The sequence below is a fragment of the Anolis carolinensis genome, chromosome 2 (assembly GCF_035594765.1).
Source record: "Anolis carolinensis isolate JA03-04 chromosome 2, rAnoCar3.1.pri, whole genome shotgun sequence".
Taxonomy (NCBI): domain Eukaryota; kingdom Metazoa; phylum Chordata; class Lepidosauria; order Squamata; family Dactyloidae; genus Anolis; species Anolis carolinensis.
In genome coordinates, this window is record NC_085842.1 from 1,832,701 (window position 1) to 1,854,487 (window position 21,787).

The window sequence follows — 21,787 nt, forward strand, 5'->3', positions numbered from 1 at the left end:
TTTTCGGAATCTCACTTTGTCTCCACTTCCTGGCGTATGTTGTCCTGGCAGCCGTTACCAAGAAATTCAATAGGATCTCTTTATTTTTTATCATGATCTAGATCTAACATACCCAATAAAAATATTCAGGTTCTTTTTTAATCTTTATCTTGAGGATTGATTGTATGGCTTCATTTACATCTTTCTAAAATAGTTGGGCTTTCGGACAAGTCCAACATAGGTGAAAGAAAGTGCCCGTCTGTTGTTTGCATTTCCAACATTTTTAGCCAATTCTCTCTCAAATCATATGAATATGTATATTTAAGGGTCTGATTCCAGACTTACTCCCAACTTTTTAGTTGAATCTGATGACTGACATTTTGAGCCCATTTCACCATACAGTCTTTTATTAGTTCTTTTTTCGTGGCCCACTCAAACAGTTTTTATGTGTTTTCGCTACCTTTTCTGAGGCTGCAGGGGTTCTTCCTCTGTGTGTCTTTTTGAGCCTTCTGCTTCATCGCTCTGTCCGTCCTCCCCTCCGTCCGTCCTCCCCTCCTTTCTTTGCAGGCCCCTCTGCCCTCCTCTTCCTGCCTCCAGACAGGACTTACATCCTTACCTCCATTCCTTTGCTCATGAATTGGGGGGGGGGGGCAGTGGATGTGTTGCAGCCAACCTAGGCTTCACGTATTACCTCCAGCTCCACAGTGTGATGTGTCTGTTTTCAAAAATTGGTTGTTTAAAACCATTAGCTTGTGTTCCCGAAACACAATTGTTTAGGTTTTACTGTTTTAAACTTTTCTTATGAATGGCCCATGAGTTGTAATTTTTTTTAAAAGCATGATAATGCAGACCTGAAGACTAGAATGACATCACCATCTGCGTTAGATGGGCTTTGAAGAGGAGGGCATCCCATAATGGGGAGACCGCAGAAGAGAAGGCCCTCTTCGTTTCCACTGGTGCTCCTATTTATACAGACTCCATTTCCATGTAACATTGCTTTTAGCTGCAACCTCTTTCCGGGCTATCCCAATCTAGTCACAAAGAAAGCTAATGTCATACGCTTCACCCTCTAGACCTCTCTATATTTACTCTTTTCTCATATTATAATTCTATTTTTTTAAATCCTTATTCCAGAAATCCCTTTTTGAATTTCACATGGCTTGGTTAGGCTTCCATTTGCAATCACTTGTGCCATCTGTCAAGTGCAGTGGTTCCCAACCTTTTTTTTTTTTTGACCAGGACCCACTTGACCAGGGACCACTTAGACCGGGGACCGCTCTCCAACATAAGTACCAAAAGGGTTACAAATCAGTTTTTGGTCAACATTAGAGTCGGTTTGGTTATTTGCACTGGATAGACCACATCAGCTCTAGTTTCTGATACAAGACATCCGCCACCCAGTAGTCACCATCTGCTTGTCACAAGAAATATAATGTGAAGATTTGATATGAAATATGGGTTGAATGGAATTCAATGAAAGAATGAATGAATGAGAGTCAATAATTTTGGAGACACCATTCAAAAAGATTAAGGCCCACAATAACTAAATAATTAACTACCTGTTTGCTGGACTGTAATTAAAACCTGCTAACAAGAACTGAAAAAGTAAAGCGTGATAAGAACTGTGACAAAGATAAGATCAATGTTTACAATGTTAAGAAGGAAGTCAACACAAGGCTAACATCGATCATGAAGAGTCAACATCTGGCCAAGAAACTGAGATGGAATCAGGATATTCCAGGATGAAAGATGTCTATCATTCATTACAATTTTGGAACATCCGCTAAATATTGCTATATAAGTGACCACGTGACATTCCAGAAATTGTGTCAGACAGCAGAGCTGTTTACCCGCCATGCTCTGGTCCACGGGAAGGACAGAGATGTTGTATGCCTCCCTTTCTCAAGGGAAGAGGAAGGAGTGTGTTTTGGAGTCATTTTACGTTGCAGGGAGTCAGGTTCTGCTGTATGGAAAACAGGGATCTGATCCTTGGCATTTTGGAGTTTTGGCATTTTGGGTTTATGGAAGTTTTGGAACTGTGCGTTGGCAGGCTTCAGGGAAGCTGGGTCTGGCCTAACAGGTGTTCTTCTCCAAGGAGGGAGAAAAGGATAGGGTAATATTTGGATGGATGAGAATGAATGAATATGTGGATATATGGTGTGAATGCTGAGTAAAAATGTAATTCCTCTTTTTTTTTTTTGGTTAGGCAGTGTAACAGTAAGTTGTTTGTGAATCCAATGTAGTTACATAAAATCTGTATGTCCAATGTCGTTCTTCGTATAAAAGTTCTGTAAAAGTTTTGATATACCCCCTCACAATGAAAACTGCAATAAAAAGAACCTTTGTTTGAAAAGTGTACACAACATGCTCGCCCACAGAAAACCCATAATTCATAATCTAGAGCTGATGTGATCTATCCAAGGCAATTTTCTGAATCAGCACCTCAAATAACCCCCGGAACAGGCCTAAAAAGAAAGACACCAAAAAAATTTTTTTGGTTGGGCTGTGTTATTATCCATGGATTTTGTTAATACTCACGTTAAAAAAAAGAAGGGGAGGGGGCTGAGGTTGGGAAAAAAACAAAAGGCGGAGTGTGTGACCCAATAAACTGTTCCTATCTATATTTTATAAATGCATTTTATGAATGTTATATGTAAGTTAATTTTTTAACTGATTTATAGTGTATTGTACTGTTTTTATATGTCTGTTTTATTGTAAGCCGCCCTGAGTCCCCTGTTGGGTGAGAAGGGTGGGATATAAATATTGTAATAAATAAATAAATAAATTTAATAATAACAATAACAATAGTAGTAATAATAACAATAACAACAACAACTTTGGAGGACTAAACGGGGTCTTACAAAGGGCTACTTTCCCATTACAACTCTTGTGTTTGGCAATAGGAGCTAATAATAATAATAATAATAATAATAAGTAGTAGTAGTAGTAGTAGTAGTAGTAGTAGTTACTTTGGGGGACTCTCCTTCTTCTCTCTCTCGCGCGCTCCCCTCCAAAGGCATCAAGGAAGCTGCGATAGGGCGAGGGCAACGGCGCTGGCTTCCTCCCTTCTCTCCCTCTCCTCCAACGGTGGTACGCACCCCTGGCCACAGACCCTATTTTAGGTCTCACTTTCATGGGTTGGGAACCACTGGTGTGAAGCAAGTGTGAATGTTGCAATTACCAAGCTTGAAGAGCGCTGAGTAGCTATGAAGCTGCAAAATCAATACCCCTACTGATTGATTTTGCAGCTTCATAGCTACTCAGTGCTATTCAAGCTTGCTAACTGCAACATTCACTCTTGCTTCATCACACAAGGGTTCTTTGTCCCACCCTGGACATTTTTCCAAGGTATACATACACCCTACTTGCCTTCCAACAGACCTCTGAAGATGCCAGCCACAGATGCAGGCGAAACATCAGTAGAGAATGCTACTGGAACATGGCCATACAGGGCGAAAAGCTCACAGCAACCCATTTTCAGATGTTGTTTATAAGTCTAGAATTAATATGTGGGTGCTTCTTGGGATTTTATGCCAATATGTATTTGTTTTTTTGAAGGCATTGAATGTATGCTGTTGTTTGTTGGAATCCGCCCTGAGTCTCTTTGGGGAGATAGGGCAGAATAGAAATAGTTTATTATCACCACCACCACCACCATCATCAACATTCAGATCTAAATAACTCACTGCAGTAGTAACCTGTGCCCATACTTTTCAAATAAAGCTTTGTTTGAGGCTGCAAAGGCCTGCAGCTGGCAAACAATGCTTTTCCTCTTTCCTTTGTCGGCCTTTGGGCAGAAAGTGCAGGCCTTGCTAAGCAGACACATAGCCATCGGTCTGTTTCAGCATGCTAAAGTCTTTCCGTGAGGGACAGAGAGAGACATAGGCTCCTTCCACACAGCTGAATAAAATCCCACACTATCTGCTTTGAACTGGAATGTATGGCAGTGTGGACTAAGATAATCCTGTTGCAATCAGATCACGTGGATTGTCCGCTTTGATCACCTGAATTATTTGGCAGTGTAGAAGGAGCCTTAGCTTTGTGGGTTTTAGATTTTTGTTAGATGTAGAGGTTTTAGTGCTATACTGTACAATACAAAATCTGCATAGACACACACACTATATTCTTTACTTCTGAATAATTTCTTAAAGAAAGTCAAGATGTGGGGACCTCGTTTTCTCCTGCTGCAGAGGAGAGAGAGGGCCCAATACAATGAAAACGCACGTCTTGTGCTCTCTATATTTTAATCTTTGTTCGGCATGTTTTCATATACATATTTTGTAGAAATATGCTTGGACTACAGCAACGCTCTGCATGGGGCTGCCTTTGAAGATAGTTCAGAAGCTTCAACGGGTTCAGAGATCGGCGGCCAGACTGCTAACAGGAGCTCCGTACAGGGAGAGATCCACTCCCATGGTGTGGCAGCTCCATTGGCTGCCAGTCTGCTTCCAGGCTAAATACAAAGTGCTAGTCATTACCTTTAAAGCCCTTAATGGCTCAGGTCCAGGCTATTTGACCGATTGCATCTCTTCTTACAAACCAGCCTTGCTCTTGATCCCACCCTCATCTCAAGTATAGCTGGTGGGAACGGAAGAAAGAGAGAGAAGATCTTCTCCATGGTTGCCCCCCACCTCTGGAGATCCCTTCCTAAAGAAATAAAGCTGGCCCTCTTCCTCCTCTCCTTCAAAAAACAACTGAAGACCTAGTTACACCCACTAGCACAGGGGTCCCCAAACTAAGGCCCGGGGCCGGATGCGGCCCTCCAAAGTCATTTACCAGGCCCCCGCCCATAGTTTTAGACTTAGGCTCGCCCAAAGTCTGAAATGACTTGAAGGCTCACAACAACAACAACAATCCTAATAAACTTGACTATCTCATTGGCCAGAAGCAGGCCCACATTTCCCATTGAAATCCTGGTAGGATTATGTAGGTTAAAATTGTTTTTATTTTTAAATATTGTATTGTATTGTTCTTTCATTTACTAATATTGTGCTATGGTAATAATATCGTATATTGTGTACCTATATACATATAATATTGATAATAATATTATAATGTAATACAATATAATACTAATAGTAATGCAATATAATAATATTAATTATATATTATATATTAAATGTAATATTATTAATAATATTACAGTATAGTGGTATAGTACAATATAGTAATATATAATGCTAATATTGTGCTATGCTAATAATATAATATATTGTATGTACATACAACCTGGAAACTGCTCTGAGTCCCCTTTGGGATGAGAGTGGGTGGGGTATAAATGTAGTAAACAAACAAACAAACAAACAAATAATTGTTATTGGGGGTTTTTTTGCACTACAAATAAGACATGTGCAGTGTGCATAGGAATTTGTTTGTTTTTGCTTTTAAATGATAATTCGGCCCCTCTACAGTCTGAGGGACCATGAACCGGCCCTCCACTTAAAAAGTTTGAGGACCCCTGCACTAGCACATGGAGAGGAGGAGGATTAGACAATGAGAGATCAGTACCGAGCCCTTGGTTGAGAACTCTTTTGTATTGGACTCTCCCCGTCCATGCCAGCCCAATAATAATAATAATAATTATTATTATTATTATACCCCTCCTCCATCTCCACGCAGGGACTTGGGCCAGCTAACATGGGGCCATGCCCCAATAACCACAGTAAATTAGGATAAAATACATACAGAACAAAAAGAAAAGCATCTGCAAGAAAATTTAAATAGAATAAAACACCATTTCAGACAGTAATGTAATAATTAAATAAAAACCACCATATAAGAGCAAAACAGTGATTTAAAATAATAAGAGAACTGGGCAAAGGTGCGAGGAGTATACAATTAAAATTCTAATGAGGTAGATAATGAAGTGATGCAGTATTAACTGGGAGATTCGGAGATGGGGTAAGCGAAAAAATAATTACCAACTGAAAGGGCAAAGAGACAATGACTGTGCTGGCTGAAAGGTCAGCAGTTCAAATCTGGTGAGCTCCGTCTGTCAGCTTCAGCTTTTCATCGAGAGAAGCCTCTCACAAGATGATAAAAAAATCAAACATTTGGGCATCCCCTGGGCAACGTCCTTGCAGATGGCCAATTCTTTCACACTAGAAACGACTTGCAGTTTCTCAAGTCACACACAAAAAATCAAAACCAAATATCATAAGATTTATGAGTAGCCTACAGTCAAATCGGTTTAAGCATTTTGAGATTAAAATTTAAAGAATCCAAGACCATACTAAACAACGAAACAATTCAAAAGTTGAATAATGTAAAAGTTACAGCAACCTGAAAGACCTGGAGGCTGGAATTCCATCAACATCTGCATCGGGTGGGCTTTGAGGGGGAGGGCAATGCACAAGGGGGGAGGTCACTGAAGAGAAGGCCCTCTTCCTCATCCTCACAACAGAGTATGGTTCCCTTTGGCTGGCGCTGAGGAAAGGGCACCCCAAGGAGGGAAAAGAACGTGTCCCCAAATATTCCTAACTGCTCAGAGACATTATTCCTATGGTTTTTTGGGGGGTGGAAGATCCATGGGACATGCTTTAAAGCTAGAGAAATCTGAATACAAACAAGGAAGAATCACAGCATGCAGTCAGACCTCCGTATCCACAGGTTTCCATGAGATACTATACATTGCATTCCCTTACATTCTGTTATTTCAGTTTAAGTATCTGTCTATAATTCTCAGAAGGGCTTGGTTTAACCTCCAATTTCCTAGTAAAGCTGAATCATTGTGTTCCGAATGATCCATTTGAAAAAGAGTGTCATCAATATAAAAAGTCTGGAAATAGTCAAAGCAACAGGAACCATGGTGGCACAGTGGCTAGACTGCTGACCTGAAGGTTGGCGCTTTGAATCCGCTAGACGGAGTGAGCTCCCATCTGTCAGCTTTAGCTTCCCATGCGGGGACATGAGAGAAGTTCCCTCAGGAGGGTAACACATTCGGGCGTCCCCTGGCAATGTCTTTGAAGATGGCTGCTTCTCTCACACCAGAAGTGACTTGGTTTTTTCCATGTCAGGAGTGACTTGAGAAACTGCAAGTCACTACTGGTGTGAGAGAATTGACCATCTGCAAGGACGTTGCCCAGGGGAGGCCCGGATGTTTTCATGTTTTTACCATCCTTTTAGGACGCTTCTCTCATGTCCCCGCATGGAGCTGGAGCTGACAGAGGGAGCTCATCCATGCTCTCCCCGGGTTGGATTTGAACCAGCAACCTTCAGGTCAGCAACGCAACCTTCAAGTCACAAGGCTTTAACCCACTGCACTGTGTAAACCGTGCACTGTGTAAATCCTTATTGGAGATAGAGCGGTATATAAATAAAGTTTTGTTGTTGTTGTTGTTGTTGCGCCACCGGGGGCTCCACCAGAGGCGACTTCCCTCAGTTCTCTTCTGACACAATAAAATAACACAAAACAATAATGTTTCTGTCTGGCCTGTTCGTGCTCATGGCTTGAGGCAGGCTGCAACACGGCAAAAAACACACTCACCGAAAGCGTTCTTTCTTTCTTTCACAGGCCTGGCTACACTCACCGGAGGGAGGGAGGAGAGGAGTCCGCTCCGAGGAGGGAGGCCCTGAGGGAGGCCAGGCCCAAACACCCGGATGAAGGCAGGCAGGCAGGCAGGGCGGGAAAGGAGGCCCACGCGAGGCCCAGGCCTGGAAGGGAGGGCGCCCAGGACAAGGCCCCGCTCCTCCCTCCGGAAGTGAGCTCAGAGGGAAGGGCGTCGCGCTCTCCTCCCCTCCCGCCTCTCTGGGAAGCGGAGGCCTCCCTCTCGCTCGACTTCCGCCCGGACTGGACATGGCGGCCACGAGGAGGCGCCCATAGAGGGGCGGGGCTTAGCCTTCAAAGAACAGGCTGCAAAGGGGGAGCCAGGCAGGCAGGCAGGCAGGCGGACGGAGAAGAGGCCTCTTGGGCTGGCTTCCTTCCCTCCCTCCCATCTCCTGGGACTCCATCCCCCAGAACCCCCTTGGCCCTTGGCTCAAGGCAGCAGAGGCCTCTGGGAGTGGAAGTGAGAAATGGGAAGGAGTGGGCCTGGGAGAGTGGAGGGAAGGCCTCCCTTGGACTACAACTCCCACCACAATCCCTGCAGAAGGGCCTGGCACCAGGGATGGGGACTACAGCTCCCATCATTGAGACTTCTGCGCCAGCTGCGCCCATCCCTTGAGACGCCAGATCCGGCCATGGCAGTCCAGCCTCAGTCGCACCCCGCTTGGACTACTGCCACGCTCTCTGCCTGGGGCTGCCTTTGGAGACAGTTCGGAAGATTCAGCTGGTTCAGAGTGACTGACAGGAGCCCCTTCAGGGGCAGATGCACTTCCATGGATGGCAGCTCTACTGACAGCCGCTCTGCTTCCGGGCTACATACACAGTGCTGGTCACTACCTTTAAAGCCCGAAACGGTTTGGGTCGAGGCTACTTGACCGATCGCATCTCCTCTTACAAACCAGCCTGGGAAGTGCGGTCAGCAGAGGAGGAGGAGACCCTGCTCTCGGTCCCACCCCCATCCCAAGTAGGGCTGGTGGGAACGAGAGAGAGAGAGAGGCCTTCTCCGTGGCCGCCCCCACCTCTGGAAGCCCCTCCCTCAAGAAATGAAGCTGGCCCCTCCCTCCTCTCCTTCCAAATGCAACTCAAGACCTACCTACCTATGCCCACGAGCCTATGGAGAGGAGGCGGCGGATAAGGTAACGAGAGATCAGTCCCGAGCCCTTGGTTGGGAACCATTTCGCCAGCCCAATGACCATCGTTGGACTAGACAACCAACTCACACTGTTTTGTGACCGCTAGTTAGCTGTTTTAAATTAATGTGGATGTTTGTTTAGATTTTACGTTATTATGCAATTTCGTTTGACTAGGCGTAGTTTAATTGATTGGCTTTAATTTGATGTGAGATTTGAATGTTGTTTTCATATGCAGGGTTTCTCTGGGATTTTATGTCAGTATTTATTTGTTTAACAGAGACATTGAATATTTGCCGTTGTATGTTGGAAGACGCCCCGAGTTCCCTTGGGGAGATAGGACGGAATACAAATAAAGATTATTATTATTGTTTCAGAAGGCCCAGAGTTCAACTATTTCGAAGCTGCTGAAAGCCTCAGGAGGACCTTGCAACTGTACCCCAAACTTTATCAAACTTAAACCCTTCAATAAACGAGTGATATTTCAGGGTATGCTGTATTAATATTATATCAAATGTCTTGTGAAGGCACCTGTTCCCTTCCATCCCCTCTACTTACATACAACCCTGGGAAAGGAGATTTCTGTGCCATGAGTAAATATCCCCCTGTACTGATCTCCCAAGCCTAGACATGTGCTCCCTTTTGTGTGTGAGTGACACAATCCCTGTATCAGGAGTGCTGTTTGGCGCTGTTTCCGTGGCCAGATGTGTCCAGGGGTTTATGATTCCCACGGAAGGCAAAGCTAAGCAAAGATGAAGAAATTAGCCTTTCAAATGGGTACCCAACCCTCAGGATATGTAGCATGATCACCTTTGGTCTTCTGTGCCTGGCAGTTTTGTCTTCTTCGGAATTAGACATTAAGTCAATCAAGGAATCATCTGGATACCCATTTATTTATTTATTTACAGCATTTATATTCCGCCCTTCTTTCTCACCCCGAAGGGGACTCAGGGCGGATCACATTACACATATAGGCAAACATTCAATGCCTTTTAACATAGAACAAAGACAAATAAACATAGGTTCCGAGGGGCCTCGAACTCATGACCTCCTGGTCAGAGTGATTCATTGCAGTTAATTGCAGCTGGCTTGCTCACCCGCCTGCGCCACAGCCCGGGCCCATGCCATCAACCTCATCAGTTTTGCGCCCTCCGCAGGGTCTCCTCGCAACTGAATGGGCCTTTAAACCCTCCCAAAATCGGCTGTTCTTCCTGCCTTGGGGAACCGCTCCTTCCAACTGTGATGCGAAGGGAACCCCCACCAATCATGGCCCAGATCCTGGCTGGCTCATTCCACAGCCAGTCAGGAGGGAGGCATGGGAGGTCTGGATAGCCCAAAAAGAGGCTGGAGAGTGACCTACGGAGGATGCTCTGGCTGGTGATGCTGCTTGGAGCAGAATGGGTCCGGATTCCACGACTCACGGGATCAATGGTTTCATGGCTAAAGAACACACACCTCTCCTCCTCCTCCTCCTCCTGCCAATCAATTTGGCTTCCGTGCTGATGGGCTCATCATCATTAGACCATGCAGGAATACACAGCCAAAGCACCCCAACAGATAGGAGCATTCTCCACCACTGAACAGCTCTTACCTTCAGGAAATTATTTCTATTGTGTAGGTGAGACTTGCACAACTGGTCAGTGTTAGCGAGGGCAGGAAGAAAAGGAGAAGCAGAGTAAAAACACACACAACACCCCTGCTAGGTGGGCACATGAATTCAACCCTCTCGCAGCCTCCTCCAGCTACGCAATGGGATAGACTGTCTCATATGCAAGTACAGTAGGGTTCCGGTTAACAGGTTTCCGGTTAACCTATACTCCGTATTATTCCAGGCGCTGCCGGGGGCGCTCCTCCCTCTCCCTCTTCTCTCTCGAGTTCCTTCCTGGGGCAACCTAAGGAAGGCAGCTTGAGAGAAGGAGGGACAGGGAGGAGGAAGCGCCCCTTGAGCGTTGCTAGGTAGCAGTGCTCGTGGGGTGCTTCCCAAGGGGCGAGGGCTTGCCGAGGGACAGGGCTCGTCCCTCGGCAAGCCCTTGGCCCAGGGGAGCGCCTCACAAGTGTTGCTAGGCAGCAGCGATCACGGGAAACTTCCCTAAATCGGATTGCCGGGAGTGATAATAGGGCCTCCCTATTTTCCAAACAGTTCCGGTTATCCGAGATTGGGCTCACCCCTTTTATCTCAGATAACCGGAACTCTACTGTAGTTGATTCCAACCCCCAAAACACTGCAGAGTCCTGGTCACAGTTTCACAGCCTTTGGCCTTGTAAAGTAGCTCGTCTCTCTGAATGAACACTCTTGAGTTCTGACTTTCATCCAAAGTCCTTGGAGGTTTTATTCTTGATTTATTTGCTACTCATAACTATTTACAGGTCTTCTCTTAATATACAAGGATACTCACAAACACAATACGAACGAGTAAGCTGTTGGAGAGTGGCATGGGCTGCCTCAGAGTGTGGTGGAGTCTCTTTCTCTGGAGACTTTTTTGCAGGAGTCTATCTGTCTATCGGGAGTGATTTGATTGTGCCTTCCTGCATGGCAGGGGGCAGGACAGGGTGGCCCTTGGGGGTCTCTTCCGGCTCTAGGGTTCTAGGATTCCATACCAGGAGTAGGCAACACGGGGTCTCGTGGATACGCCTTTCATCTCCCGTCCACCTCTCATCCGGACCAAGGCCAACCCTTTTGGGATCCAACGTTTCCGGTCTTTCCTTCACTTTCTGCCTCCGGAAGAGGAAGAGGAAGGGGAGGGGAGGGAGATCTCCCCTCTTCAGCTGCCCCCCAGCCTTCTCCCCCCCCCAATCTCAAAGGGACCCCCTTCCTTCCTTCCCCAGACACCCCTTGTGCGCAGGCTGAGCCTCCAAGGGGAGAGGTGTGTACGTGTTGTTGTGTTGCGGAGAGAAAGGAAGAGCGGAAGTGGGAGGTGGGTGTGACCTCTCTTCCTCTCTGGGCAGCCAGTCCTCCGGGCAGGGAGGGGCCTTGGGGAGAACTCCGGCCCACCACGCGGCCCCCATGTTAGGAAGTTTGCCCATGCCTGCTCTAGGGCCATCTCCTCTGTTTTCTTAACCCTTTAGATTACTGTGCTGTGAACACATGTCTATTGAGAATTCTTTCATTGCACACTGGAGATATGTGTCACGCATTCCTGTCTATCACATCTCTTTCTACCTGACAGTCAGGGGGTCCTATTAACCCCCCCACCCCAAATTCCGTGCCCTACTCCTTCCTCCCTGCCAAGGGAGAAGCCCTTCCTTCTTTCCTCCCAGTTAAACATACCCAGCTCTTTCCGCCCTTTTCTACATCCCGTCTCTGGAGATATTCTAGCTTTTCAATATCCATCTTGAATTCTGTGACTGAGAACCAGAGACAGGGTTATTCCATGTGAGGTCTGACCAAAGCAGAAGAAAGGAGACCGTCACTTCCTTGGATACAGACAGAATCCTCCTATCGGGACAGCCTAGAATCACATTGGCATTTATAGCTGCTACATCACACTCTGCTTTTAAAAATAATTTATATTCAAAGACAAGAAAGAAAAACAAATGCATATTTATACAAATTACAAATATTTTTATTAATTTTTTAAAAAAGAATTCACACATCCTTTGTTTTACAGCAGCCACATTATATTCAGTACCATCTACAATACATTAACATGCGGCATCTACTGTTATTTTCACGCTTATACATATTTTCTTACCCTCACCACCCTGCTCCCTCCCTCTAAGTCACTTCTTTTATTTATCAGCTGTTCAAAATTCCATTTCATTTCCTCTTCTGGAGGTAATTTTCAGTCTTTCTTTTGGAATCCTCTTCCAATACATTTTCTCCAGACATCATCACAATTACTTTGTTTCCAGGTCCCTCTTTTAACTTTCAATTTGCATGCCAATCTATCATTTCTTGCCTGTTTCCATACTTCCTTATACTATTCCTTGCTATAAGCAGTCTTGCAATTGTTAATACATTTGGTTTTGCATCTTTGTCCTCTTTTTTCAACTGTTTATTACTATAGAATAATAAAGCCCTGCCAAGACTTCTTTCTACTTTAATTTTCATTATGTCGTCTATCTCTAAATACCTTTCCCCAGAAATGATTTACATATGGACACTGCCACCACATATGTATGTATGTATGTATGTATGTTCCCGATTCTTGGCATCTTCTCCAGCAATTTTTTGAGAAGTTTTTATTTATATTCGCTATTCTTATGACTGTTAGGTACAATTTCCATATCAACTAATAATAGTTTTCTTTAACTCGTATTGATACATTTTTCAAATGTCTTTGTCCCCATAATTGTGACCACTCCATTTCATTGATTTTCATTCCTACATCTTCCAAAATCTCCTTGTTCGTTACATTTTCTTCGTTTATTTCGATTAATATTTTATATATTTTACTTATTCCTTTCACATTTTTTGTTCCTCTCTATCCCTTCCATTTTGTATTATTTGTTCAAACTGATTAAGCTTACTTCTATGTTTATGATTCTTCACCCACTTTTTGAAACATTGTTCTAATTGTATATAATGGAACCATGTCAATTTTATTTCTCTAGATTCATCCATAATCCTTTCCTTCTTCATTCCAGCCTTTGTCCAATTCCCTATTTTATCTAAGTTTTTTCCCCTTAATTTTTTATCCATTATATACTTTAAATTTTGGGGGGAAATTTATTTTCCAATATAATTGGGGTTATTATTGAACTATCTGTTATTAACAATCTCCTCTATTTGTTCCATATTTCTAATACTTTCCTCAACATCGGGTTTCCAGTTTCCCTAATTTCTTTTCTCATAAACTCTTTGAAAAAAAATATTCCAAATTTCTTCCTCTGCTTTTCCTGAATCCATTATTCATCATTCTACATCCTTCTTTCTCATTCCTTCTAAAACCAATCTCAATATGTTTGCTTCATAATATTTTTTGATATGAGGAAGCGCTTACCCTCCTCTTTATTGAGATCTGTACCATAACTATTTGTTTAGTCTATTTCTTTGACTGCCATTACAGTATTTATTTATCATTTGTTGCCATTTATCATTTGTCTGCCTTGAGTCCCCTTCGGGGTGGGGAAAGGCGGGTAGAAATGTCGCAAATAAATAATGTATTCATCTCTTCTTCTGTAATCTGAACTGTACACATTCTAAATATGAAGCTTATCGTCAGAAGTATTTTCATTTTTACTAATGCTGTCTTTCCAAACCAAGATAAATATTCTAGTTTTTTGGAACTACTTTCCTCAATGCCACTACATTTACCTCTTCTATTTCTTTTAAGTCCTTTGTTATAATTACTCCCAGGTATTTTAATTTGTTCTTGATTCTAATTCCCGCATTGCTCTGTTCTATAAAGTCTTTTTCTTCTTTCTTTGTATAATTAAGTAACATCATTTCTGATTTAGTCCAATTTACTTGTAAACCTGTTGATTTCCCAAATATCTCTCAATGATCCTTTATCCTATCCATCTTACTGTACCTACCATATTTTCAATCAATAACAATGTGTCATTGGCAAATAAGCTCAGCTTCTGCTTTTCCTTTATTCCTACCCCTTCTAAATTCTTATAATTGCTGCTGGTGTTTGCAAATAATTCTATCGCCATAGCACACATATTTTGTTTAATACTCTCCCTATCAAATGTGACATGTGTCTGCCTTTTACAAACCCAAATTCATCTTTTTATATATATTTGTACATGCATTTATTCATTGTATTGGCTATTACAGCCGATAATATCTTTGCATCCTGATTAACTAATGATATAGGCCTATGTCTGTTAAATCTTTATCAGGTTTTCATATTAATATTATTAATGACTTCCTCCATGACTTGGGTATTTTCTCTCCTTTCCTTATTCCAATATACAATTCTAATAATTTTGGAGTCAACATTTCTCTAAAACTTTTATAATATTCTGTTCCCAATCCGTCCAGACCTGGAGCTTTCCTGGCTTTAAAATTCTTAATAACTTCCTCTATTTTTGTCCTCTTAAAAGATTGTTCCAACAATTCTTTTTACAAAATTACATTTTTGGCATTTTTTTTTTAAAAAAAGATTACTTCATAGAATCATAGTTGGAAGAAACCTCATGGGCCATCCTGTCCAGGCCCCTGCGAAGCAGGAAATCACATTCAAAGCACTCCTGACAGATGGCCACCCAGCCTCTGCTTAAAAGCTTCCACCACATTTAACAAACATAAAAGACTCAACAACACATACCTACACAATAAGAACAAAACTAACAGAAAAATGAAACTAAACAACTCTCACTGCATGCTGATTTGTATCTCTATTAACTCACTTTAAATGCTGTTCTATATTTACTCTTCCATTTTTAATTATATTAAACTAATTCCTAAAACCCACAGTAAACAAATGTCCCCTCATTATTATAACTAGTGAATTAGTAGGTCCCAATCTTGCTTGTAGTTAAGACAAATATGTCTCTTCATCAACTTAGTTAAATTGTCCATCTCAACAGATTTAAGAATCTTCATCAGCTAATGTCATCACATTGTCTTCCATTCTCTGCAATTAGGGAGAGATGTTGTGTATCCTAATGGATCCTTTGCTAATGGAAATGACTGAACAGTCGCAATTACTACAGGGGGTTTACTCTAAGCAGGCATTATTATTATGTAAAAGACGAATAACAACTAAGGCTCTTTCAGGCAGGGGGGAAATCTTTTTTATCCCACCACTGCCACCATTGTGTAAAGGAGGGTAGCCTAGAAGACCCAATTAATAACAAATAAATGTCCCAAACAATAAAAGACAACTGCCACCGATTAGTGGAAATGCAACCACCACTATGTGGAGAGACACCTTTACATTATAAAAGTGCTCAACCACCCAATAGCTCAGAGGAAGCCTTTTACTTTATTTGGTGTTAAAATGGTAGCGCAATTGTGCTGAGGGAGTCTATAGACGACAGAGGCTTTGATGTTGAAAGAACAATATCAAGTTTATTCAGGCACAAGCTTGGTGGTTACAAAAGATGTTTCACTTAGAGGTATTCTTATTAACAGTTAAAATACTAGAATGAGATGAATCAAACTCTCTAAAGTATCCCTTCTTTTACTTAAAGTAGTTAAAACTTCTTCCTCTGCTCCTTTTAAACTGTTACTTCAATGGATCTCTGTGAGTCCAGCTGGGATTGGTTCCCAAAGTCTGAAACTTGGACTATCCAGTGACTTCAAACCACAGTCACCCCTGTGATATACTATCACAGATTCTCTGTGCCTTTCCAGGACACAGACTACATTAAATGAGTCACCAAACTTATTTATAACCGACTCAAAATGAACAATTGAGTCTCCTTGATCCCATCAACTTGGAATCAATCTTCCCTGTGCCTCATCTGAGCACAGACTGAGGCTTCACTTTTAAAAAAACCTCTTCACTTCTCCTCCCCTCGGCAGATGGCTCCGCCCACATCTCCATGGCAACTGCCTCAGAGGAGAGCCACTAAATGGCTGCCGCCGTCTCATACCTACCTAACCAAACCAAAAGCACATAGTTAAACACAACAAACATGAATACAAAACTCATACTTCATTACACCCACTTTATCTCTCCCGAAGGAGACCCAAAGCGGCTTACAATTATAAGTATGACTGCATAATTTACAAATAAACAAATATTTGCCAAGGTCACAGTCTAATAGCCAGATGTCAGGAATGTATTCACCACAGTTCATAAAAGAACAACCAAGAATGCAAGAGTACAAACTGAAGTCAATATTTCAAAGCCCAGTCAGAAAGGCAGGCATGCAAACTGAAGCCCAAGTCCATAAATCAAGCCAAGCAGTCAGTCCAGAATTTACATTCAGCGATTCAGGGAACAATAGAGTCCAGAACAGGATTATAGGAAGAAGGCCAGAGTCCAGAATTCTATTTGAGGGGCAGCAGAGCCAAGATCCAGGGAAAGATTTCTGATGTTATCTGCTACAAAAGAGCTATTCTTTTCCAGATCCCTTTTCTCTTGAGAGCTCAGCTGCTGCTCATTTCAGAAAGCCTTCACAGATCATCTCAGAAGCCTGCAATGCTTTTCTTGAGGAGGAAAAGCCCATGTTAACCCCTTCCAAGCTGACTGCAATACTGAGATAAGTCCTCCCCTGTGAGAGACCTGCCCCCAGAATCAGTCAAGCCAGACGACAGAAACTGCTGTACACGATAGATACAGATCAAGGTGGCGGCCTTCATTTTTCTGTCTATTCTCTTTTTTTCTGTCTGGGACCCTTAAGTGGGGAAATTTGTTAGGAGAAATAGGAAACATACAGGAAGGGGTACTCTGGCTGTGTGTGAGTTCTTTGATGTGTAATGAAGGCTGAACCTTGTGTGCAGCTCTTTCCACAGTCCATTCAGTTATGTGGCTTCTCCCCTATGTGCTTCCTGTGACGGAGACACAGCTTTACACTCTCACTGAAGCTCTTTCCACACTCCATGCATTTATGTGGCTTCTCCCCTGTGTGGGTCCTTTGATGGACATGCAGATGTCCACTCTGACTGAAGCTTTTTCCACATTGCATGCATTTATGTGGCTTCTCCCCTGTGTGGGTCCTTTGATGGGTACGTAGACTGTCACCCCGACTGAAGCTCTTTCCACATTCCATGCATTTATATGGCGTCTCCCCTGTGTGCTTCCTTTGATGGAAACGTAGAGTGTCACTGCGACTGAAGCTTCTTCCACATTCTATGCATTTATATGGCTTCTCCCCTGTGTGGGTCTTTTGATGGGAACGCAGACTGCTACTCTGACTGAAGCTCTTTCCACATTCCATGCATTTATGTGGCTTCTGCCCTGTATGTATTCTGTGATGGAGACGCAGCTTTCTACTCTCACTGAAGCTCTTTCCACACTCCATGCATTTATGTGGTTTCTCCCCTGTATGGGTCCTTTGATGTGTACGCAGATGTCCACTCTGACTGAAGCTTTTTCCACATTCCATGCATTTATGTGGCTTCTTCCCTCTGTGGGTCCTTTGATGAGTATGCAGATTCACACTTTGACTGAAGCTCTTTCCACATTCCATGCATTTATGTGGCTTCTCCCCTGTGTGGGTCCTTTGATGGACATGCAGATGTCCACTCTGACTGAAGCTCTTTCCACATTCCATGCATTTATGTGGCTTCTCTCCTGTGTGGGTCCTTTGATGAGTATGCAGATTCACACTCTGACTGAAGCTCTTTCCACATTCCATGCATTTATGTGCCTTCTCCTCTGTGTGGGTCCTTTGATGGACACGCAGATGTCCACACTGACTGAAGCTTTTTCCACATTCCATGCATTTATATGGCTTCTCCCCTGTGTGGGTCCTTTGATGCGTATGCAGATTCACACTATGACTGAAGCTCTTTCCACATTGCATGCATTTATGTGGTTTCTCCCCTGTGTGGGTCCTTTGATGTGTACGCAGATGTCCACTCTGACTGAAGCTCTTTCCACATTTCATGCATTTATGTGGCTTCTCCCCAGTGTGGATCCTTTGATGGGAACGCAGACTCACACTGTGACTAAAGCTCTTTCCACATTCCATGCATTTATGTGGTTTCTCCCCTGTGTGGGTCCTTTGATGGACACGCAGATGTCCACTCTGACTGAAGCTCTGTCCACATTCCATGCATTTATGTGGCTTCTCTCCTGTGTGGGTCCTTTGATGGATATGCAGATCTCCCCTCTTACTGAAGCTCTTTCCACATTGCATGCATTTATGTGGCTTCTCCCCTGTGTGGGTCCTTTGATGAGTATGCAGATTCACACCATGACTGAAGCTCTTTCCACATTGCATGCATTTATGTGGCTTCTCCCCTGTGTGGGTCCTTTGATGTGTACGCAGATGTCCACTCTGACTGAAGCTCTTTCCACATTCCATGCATTTATGTGGCTTCTCCCCAGTGTGGATCCTTTTATGGGAACGCAGACTCACACTGTGACTAAAGCTCTTTCCACATTCCATGCATTTATGTGGTTTCTCCCCTGTGTGGGTCCTTTGATGTGTATGCAGATGTCCACTCTGACTGAAGCTTTTTCCACATTCCATGCATTTATGTGGCTTCTCCTCTGTGTGGGTCCTTTGATGGACACGCAGATGTCCACACTGACTGAAGCTTTTTCCACATTCCATGCATTTATGTGGCTTCTCCCCTGTGTGGGTCCTTTGATGGATATGCAGCTTTCCACTCTGACTGAAGCTCTTTCCACACTCCATGCATTTATGTGGCTTCTCTCCTGTGAGGGTGCTTTGATGGGTATGGAGATTTGCCCTGTTCCTGAAGCTCTTTCCACATTCCATGTATTTATGTGCCTTCTCTCCTGTGTGAGTTGAAGTTTAGTAAGGGATCTCCTCCAAATGAAGCATTTCCCACAGTCCATTCAATTATGTAGTTCCTCCCCTGTGTGTGATTTTGACAAGGAATTGAGATTTTCCATTCTTTTACATTTATGATTCAAATATTATACCAGAAGTTCAGAGATATGTACTCCTGAACAGGTGAAGTTTTCCTCTTTTGAGTCTTTGTATCGATTATTGTAGTCTGCTTTCCTCTTTGCCAAGCCCCTCTTTCTTACAGCACAATCCTTCCTTTCCTCCTTGAATACACAGATATGTAGCTTGAAATATAATTTCTCCAACTTATTTCTTCTTGTTGTCAGTGCTGTGTACTTTCATTTCAGTCCTAAAACAAAGGGCAAAGTGTTCTTCAAAAGGTTCTTTCAGAGGTTACCTGTCTGACAAATAAGAGGAAAATCTTATCAGGTGTGGAACAAAGAAAGATCTCACTGGACATGAAAAACAATAGCCTAGTGCTGTAGCAAATGCAGGGGAAGAAGGGAGAGAGACTGGCCCAACTCAGAGAACCAATTGCCAAACAAAGAGAAATCCCTGCTCAGATACAAACAGGATGGTGGCCCAGGATTCTGTGAATGAGATTTCTTGCACTGCAATGTGTTAAGTGTGTAATCCAACCTTTGTAAAGGAAGACCTCTAACAATATGGTCAGCACAGAAAGGGGCTAAAGTTGCAAAGCATTTCCTGTCTGGATCCCACTTCCTCACATCCCAACTCAGAATGTGAGTGACCACCTGTACGGACAGACCATCCCAAGTGATCAGTCTTGGGAGAACAATACTTCATTGTCTTGTGTAGATTTCTTCCAATTCAAGAAGAATATATTTCCCTGATCCTCTCTTTCCCTGCAGCGTGATCCCTGCCTCACGTTTCTAGAGCAAGGCACCTGGAGACATTGAGAGTACATTAGGCTGCAAAGTTCCTTGACATATTGCATTCGTACAAAACCTATACCATAAAGGTATATAATCTCAGGCAGAACAAATGCAAAGAGAAAAACAATGGAGAATGCAAACTTCTACACTGAGACCACAAAGGTTAAGATAGGGATGCACAAGCACAGGGTGGAAGGCACTCGGCATGAGAGAGAGGAGACGGATGGATGGACCCCAGGGTGAGTGGGAATCCTCCTGTCCTCCAGATGTTTCTGCACTCCAACTCCCATCAACCCTTCCTTCACAGAAACACATGGGATACAGGGGATTGCAGTCCAGCAACACCTTGGGTGGGGTGGAAGACATGATTCCTGCCCAGTTCCACTCCATTCAGCCCATTTTTGAAAGGACATTGACAAACTGCAGCAGATTCAGAGAAAGGCAACAAGGAAGGGAAAATATTAAATTTGTAAAGGCAGGATGTTTTGGTTTTGTAAAAAGTCTGCATTTGCTCAGGAGACAATATTGTGGCCAAAACTAAAATGATGTGCTAAAGATGATGTGCTATGATTAAAGGGGTAGGAGGGAAGGCATCAGGTTCATGGCATCCACCACAGGCCCCTCCTTGGCACTGGGAGCCCATTGGCAGGGGTTTTATTGAGCATCACCTGCCAGTTGAGCTGAGACCATCACCTGGGTAGTACCAGGCTGGTTTCTTAAGCAGCGTATTGTATAGCTTGTGCCACCAGATAAATGGTCCCCCAGAGAGTTTACTGAACACATTCACAAGCACCATGGCTTTCTCCTTACAATAATTGCAGATTGTGGGGTCCAATTTGCCCCCTAGTTTTGGAGAGGGCTCTTCAGTCTACTGGGAGGACAGTCAGCTCTGAGTCCTGTTTCCTGCCCTCAAACGTATTGGCCACACAGGTGCTTCAGCCACACTTGCATTACTGCTTTGATTGCCAACAAGATGACTGGTTGGGTCTGCTTACTTTTGCTGGGATGGCTCAGAATAGGCTTCTAATTGGATGTAACTGTTTGTTTTTAATAGTTTCAATGTTTAACTTTAATGTGTGTGTTTTTGGTTTGAAATTATATGCAGTGTTGCTTTTATTCTTAGTGACTTTGGGTCTCCTTTTAAGAGAGAGATAGTAGGATAGAAATAATGATGATGGTAATAATATTACTCTGTAAATTGTAAGGCTGTACCTTTGCCTTCTGAAACCCTTTGGCTTCACCGACCCTTGTGACCATCCCCTTTGACCCCTGGCATTGTGGGATTGGGCCCTGAAGGTCAAAGATGCCTGGCCGCACACAGAAGAGGCCCCGGAGGAGGGCAAGGAGACCTGCAGGAGACCTGCAGAGGGAAAAGGAGGGGAAATGGGGATCTGAAACCTCTGCAATCTGTAGAGTTGCCTAGAATTTTTCAAAAACAAGGCTCCTAAATATATTGTTCTTTTTGTGGTCAAAAGCGCAATCCATTCTCTAGCTCAGTGGTTTGTCACCTTTTTTTGACCAGGGACCCCTCTCCAATATTAGTACCAACTGGATTACGAATCTGTTTTTGGTCAACTTTAGATTCAGTTTGGTTTTTTGGGGTGCTGATTCAGAGAACTGCATTGGATAGACCACATCGACTCTAATTTCTGATACAGAACATATAGCATCCAGTGTTTGCCATCTGCTCACCCACAGAAAGCCGTGTTTAATAATCTAGAGCTGATGTGGTCTATCCAATGCAATTTTCTGAATCAGCAATCCAAATAACACCAGGAACCGGCCTAAAAACAAAGACACTAAGGAAAACAATTCCCAGCTATTAAAAATTCCCAGCTATTTATTTACAGCATTTATATTCCGCCCTTCTCACCCCGAAGGGGACTCAGGGCGGATCACATTACACATATAGG

General features: G+C 43.3%; 2 protein-coding genes across 6 annotated transcripts in view; both read right to left on the minus strand.

Annotated features, from left to right (window-relative positions):
* LOC134296854 (zinc finger protein 239-like) overlaps positions 1-8,440 on the minus strand; it is a 24,488-nt gene extending 16,048 nt beyond the window's left edge. Inside the window, exon 1 of one of the 3 annotated variants that reach the window (XM_062972828.1) lies at positions 7,466-8,440. In XM_062972828.1, the coding sequence (XP_062828898.1) occupies positions 7,466-7,776 (311 nt within the window). In that variant the 5' untranslated portion in view covers positions 7,777-8,440. The remainder of the gene's footprint in view (positions 1-7,465) is intronic. The other 2 variants (XM_062972827.1, XM_062972826.1) reach the window with 2 other exon arrangements.
* A 4,577-nt stretch (positions 8,441-13,017) lies between these two features.
* Positions 13,018-21,787, minus strand: part of LOC103282060 (zinc finger protein 814-like) — a 49,491-nt gene continuing 40,721 nt past the window's right edge. For 2 of the 3 annotated variants that reach the window (XM_062972728.1, XM_062972730.1), the window contains one exon: positions 13,018-19,379. In XM_062972728.1, the coding sequence (XP_062828798.1) occupies positions 17,014-18,945 (1,932 nt within the window). In that variant the 5' untranslated portion in view covers positions 18,946-19,379 and the 3' untranslated portion in view covers positions 13,018-17,013. The remainder of the gene's footprint in view (positions 19,380-21,787) is intronic. The other variant, XM_062972729.1, reaches the window with a different exon arrangement.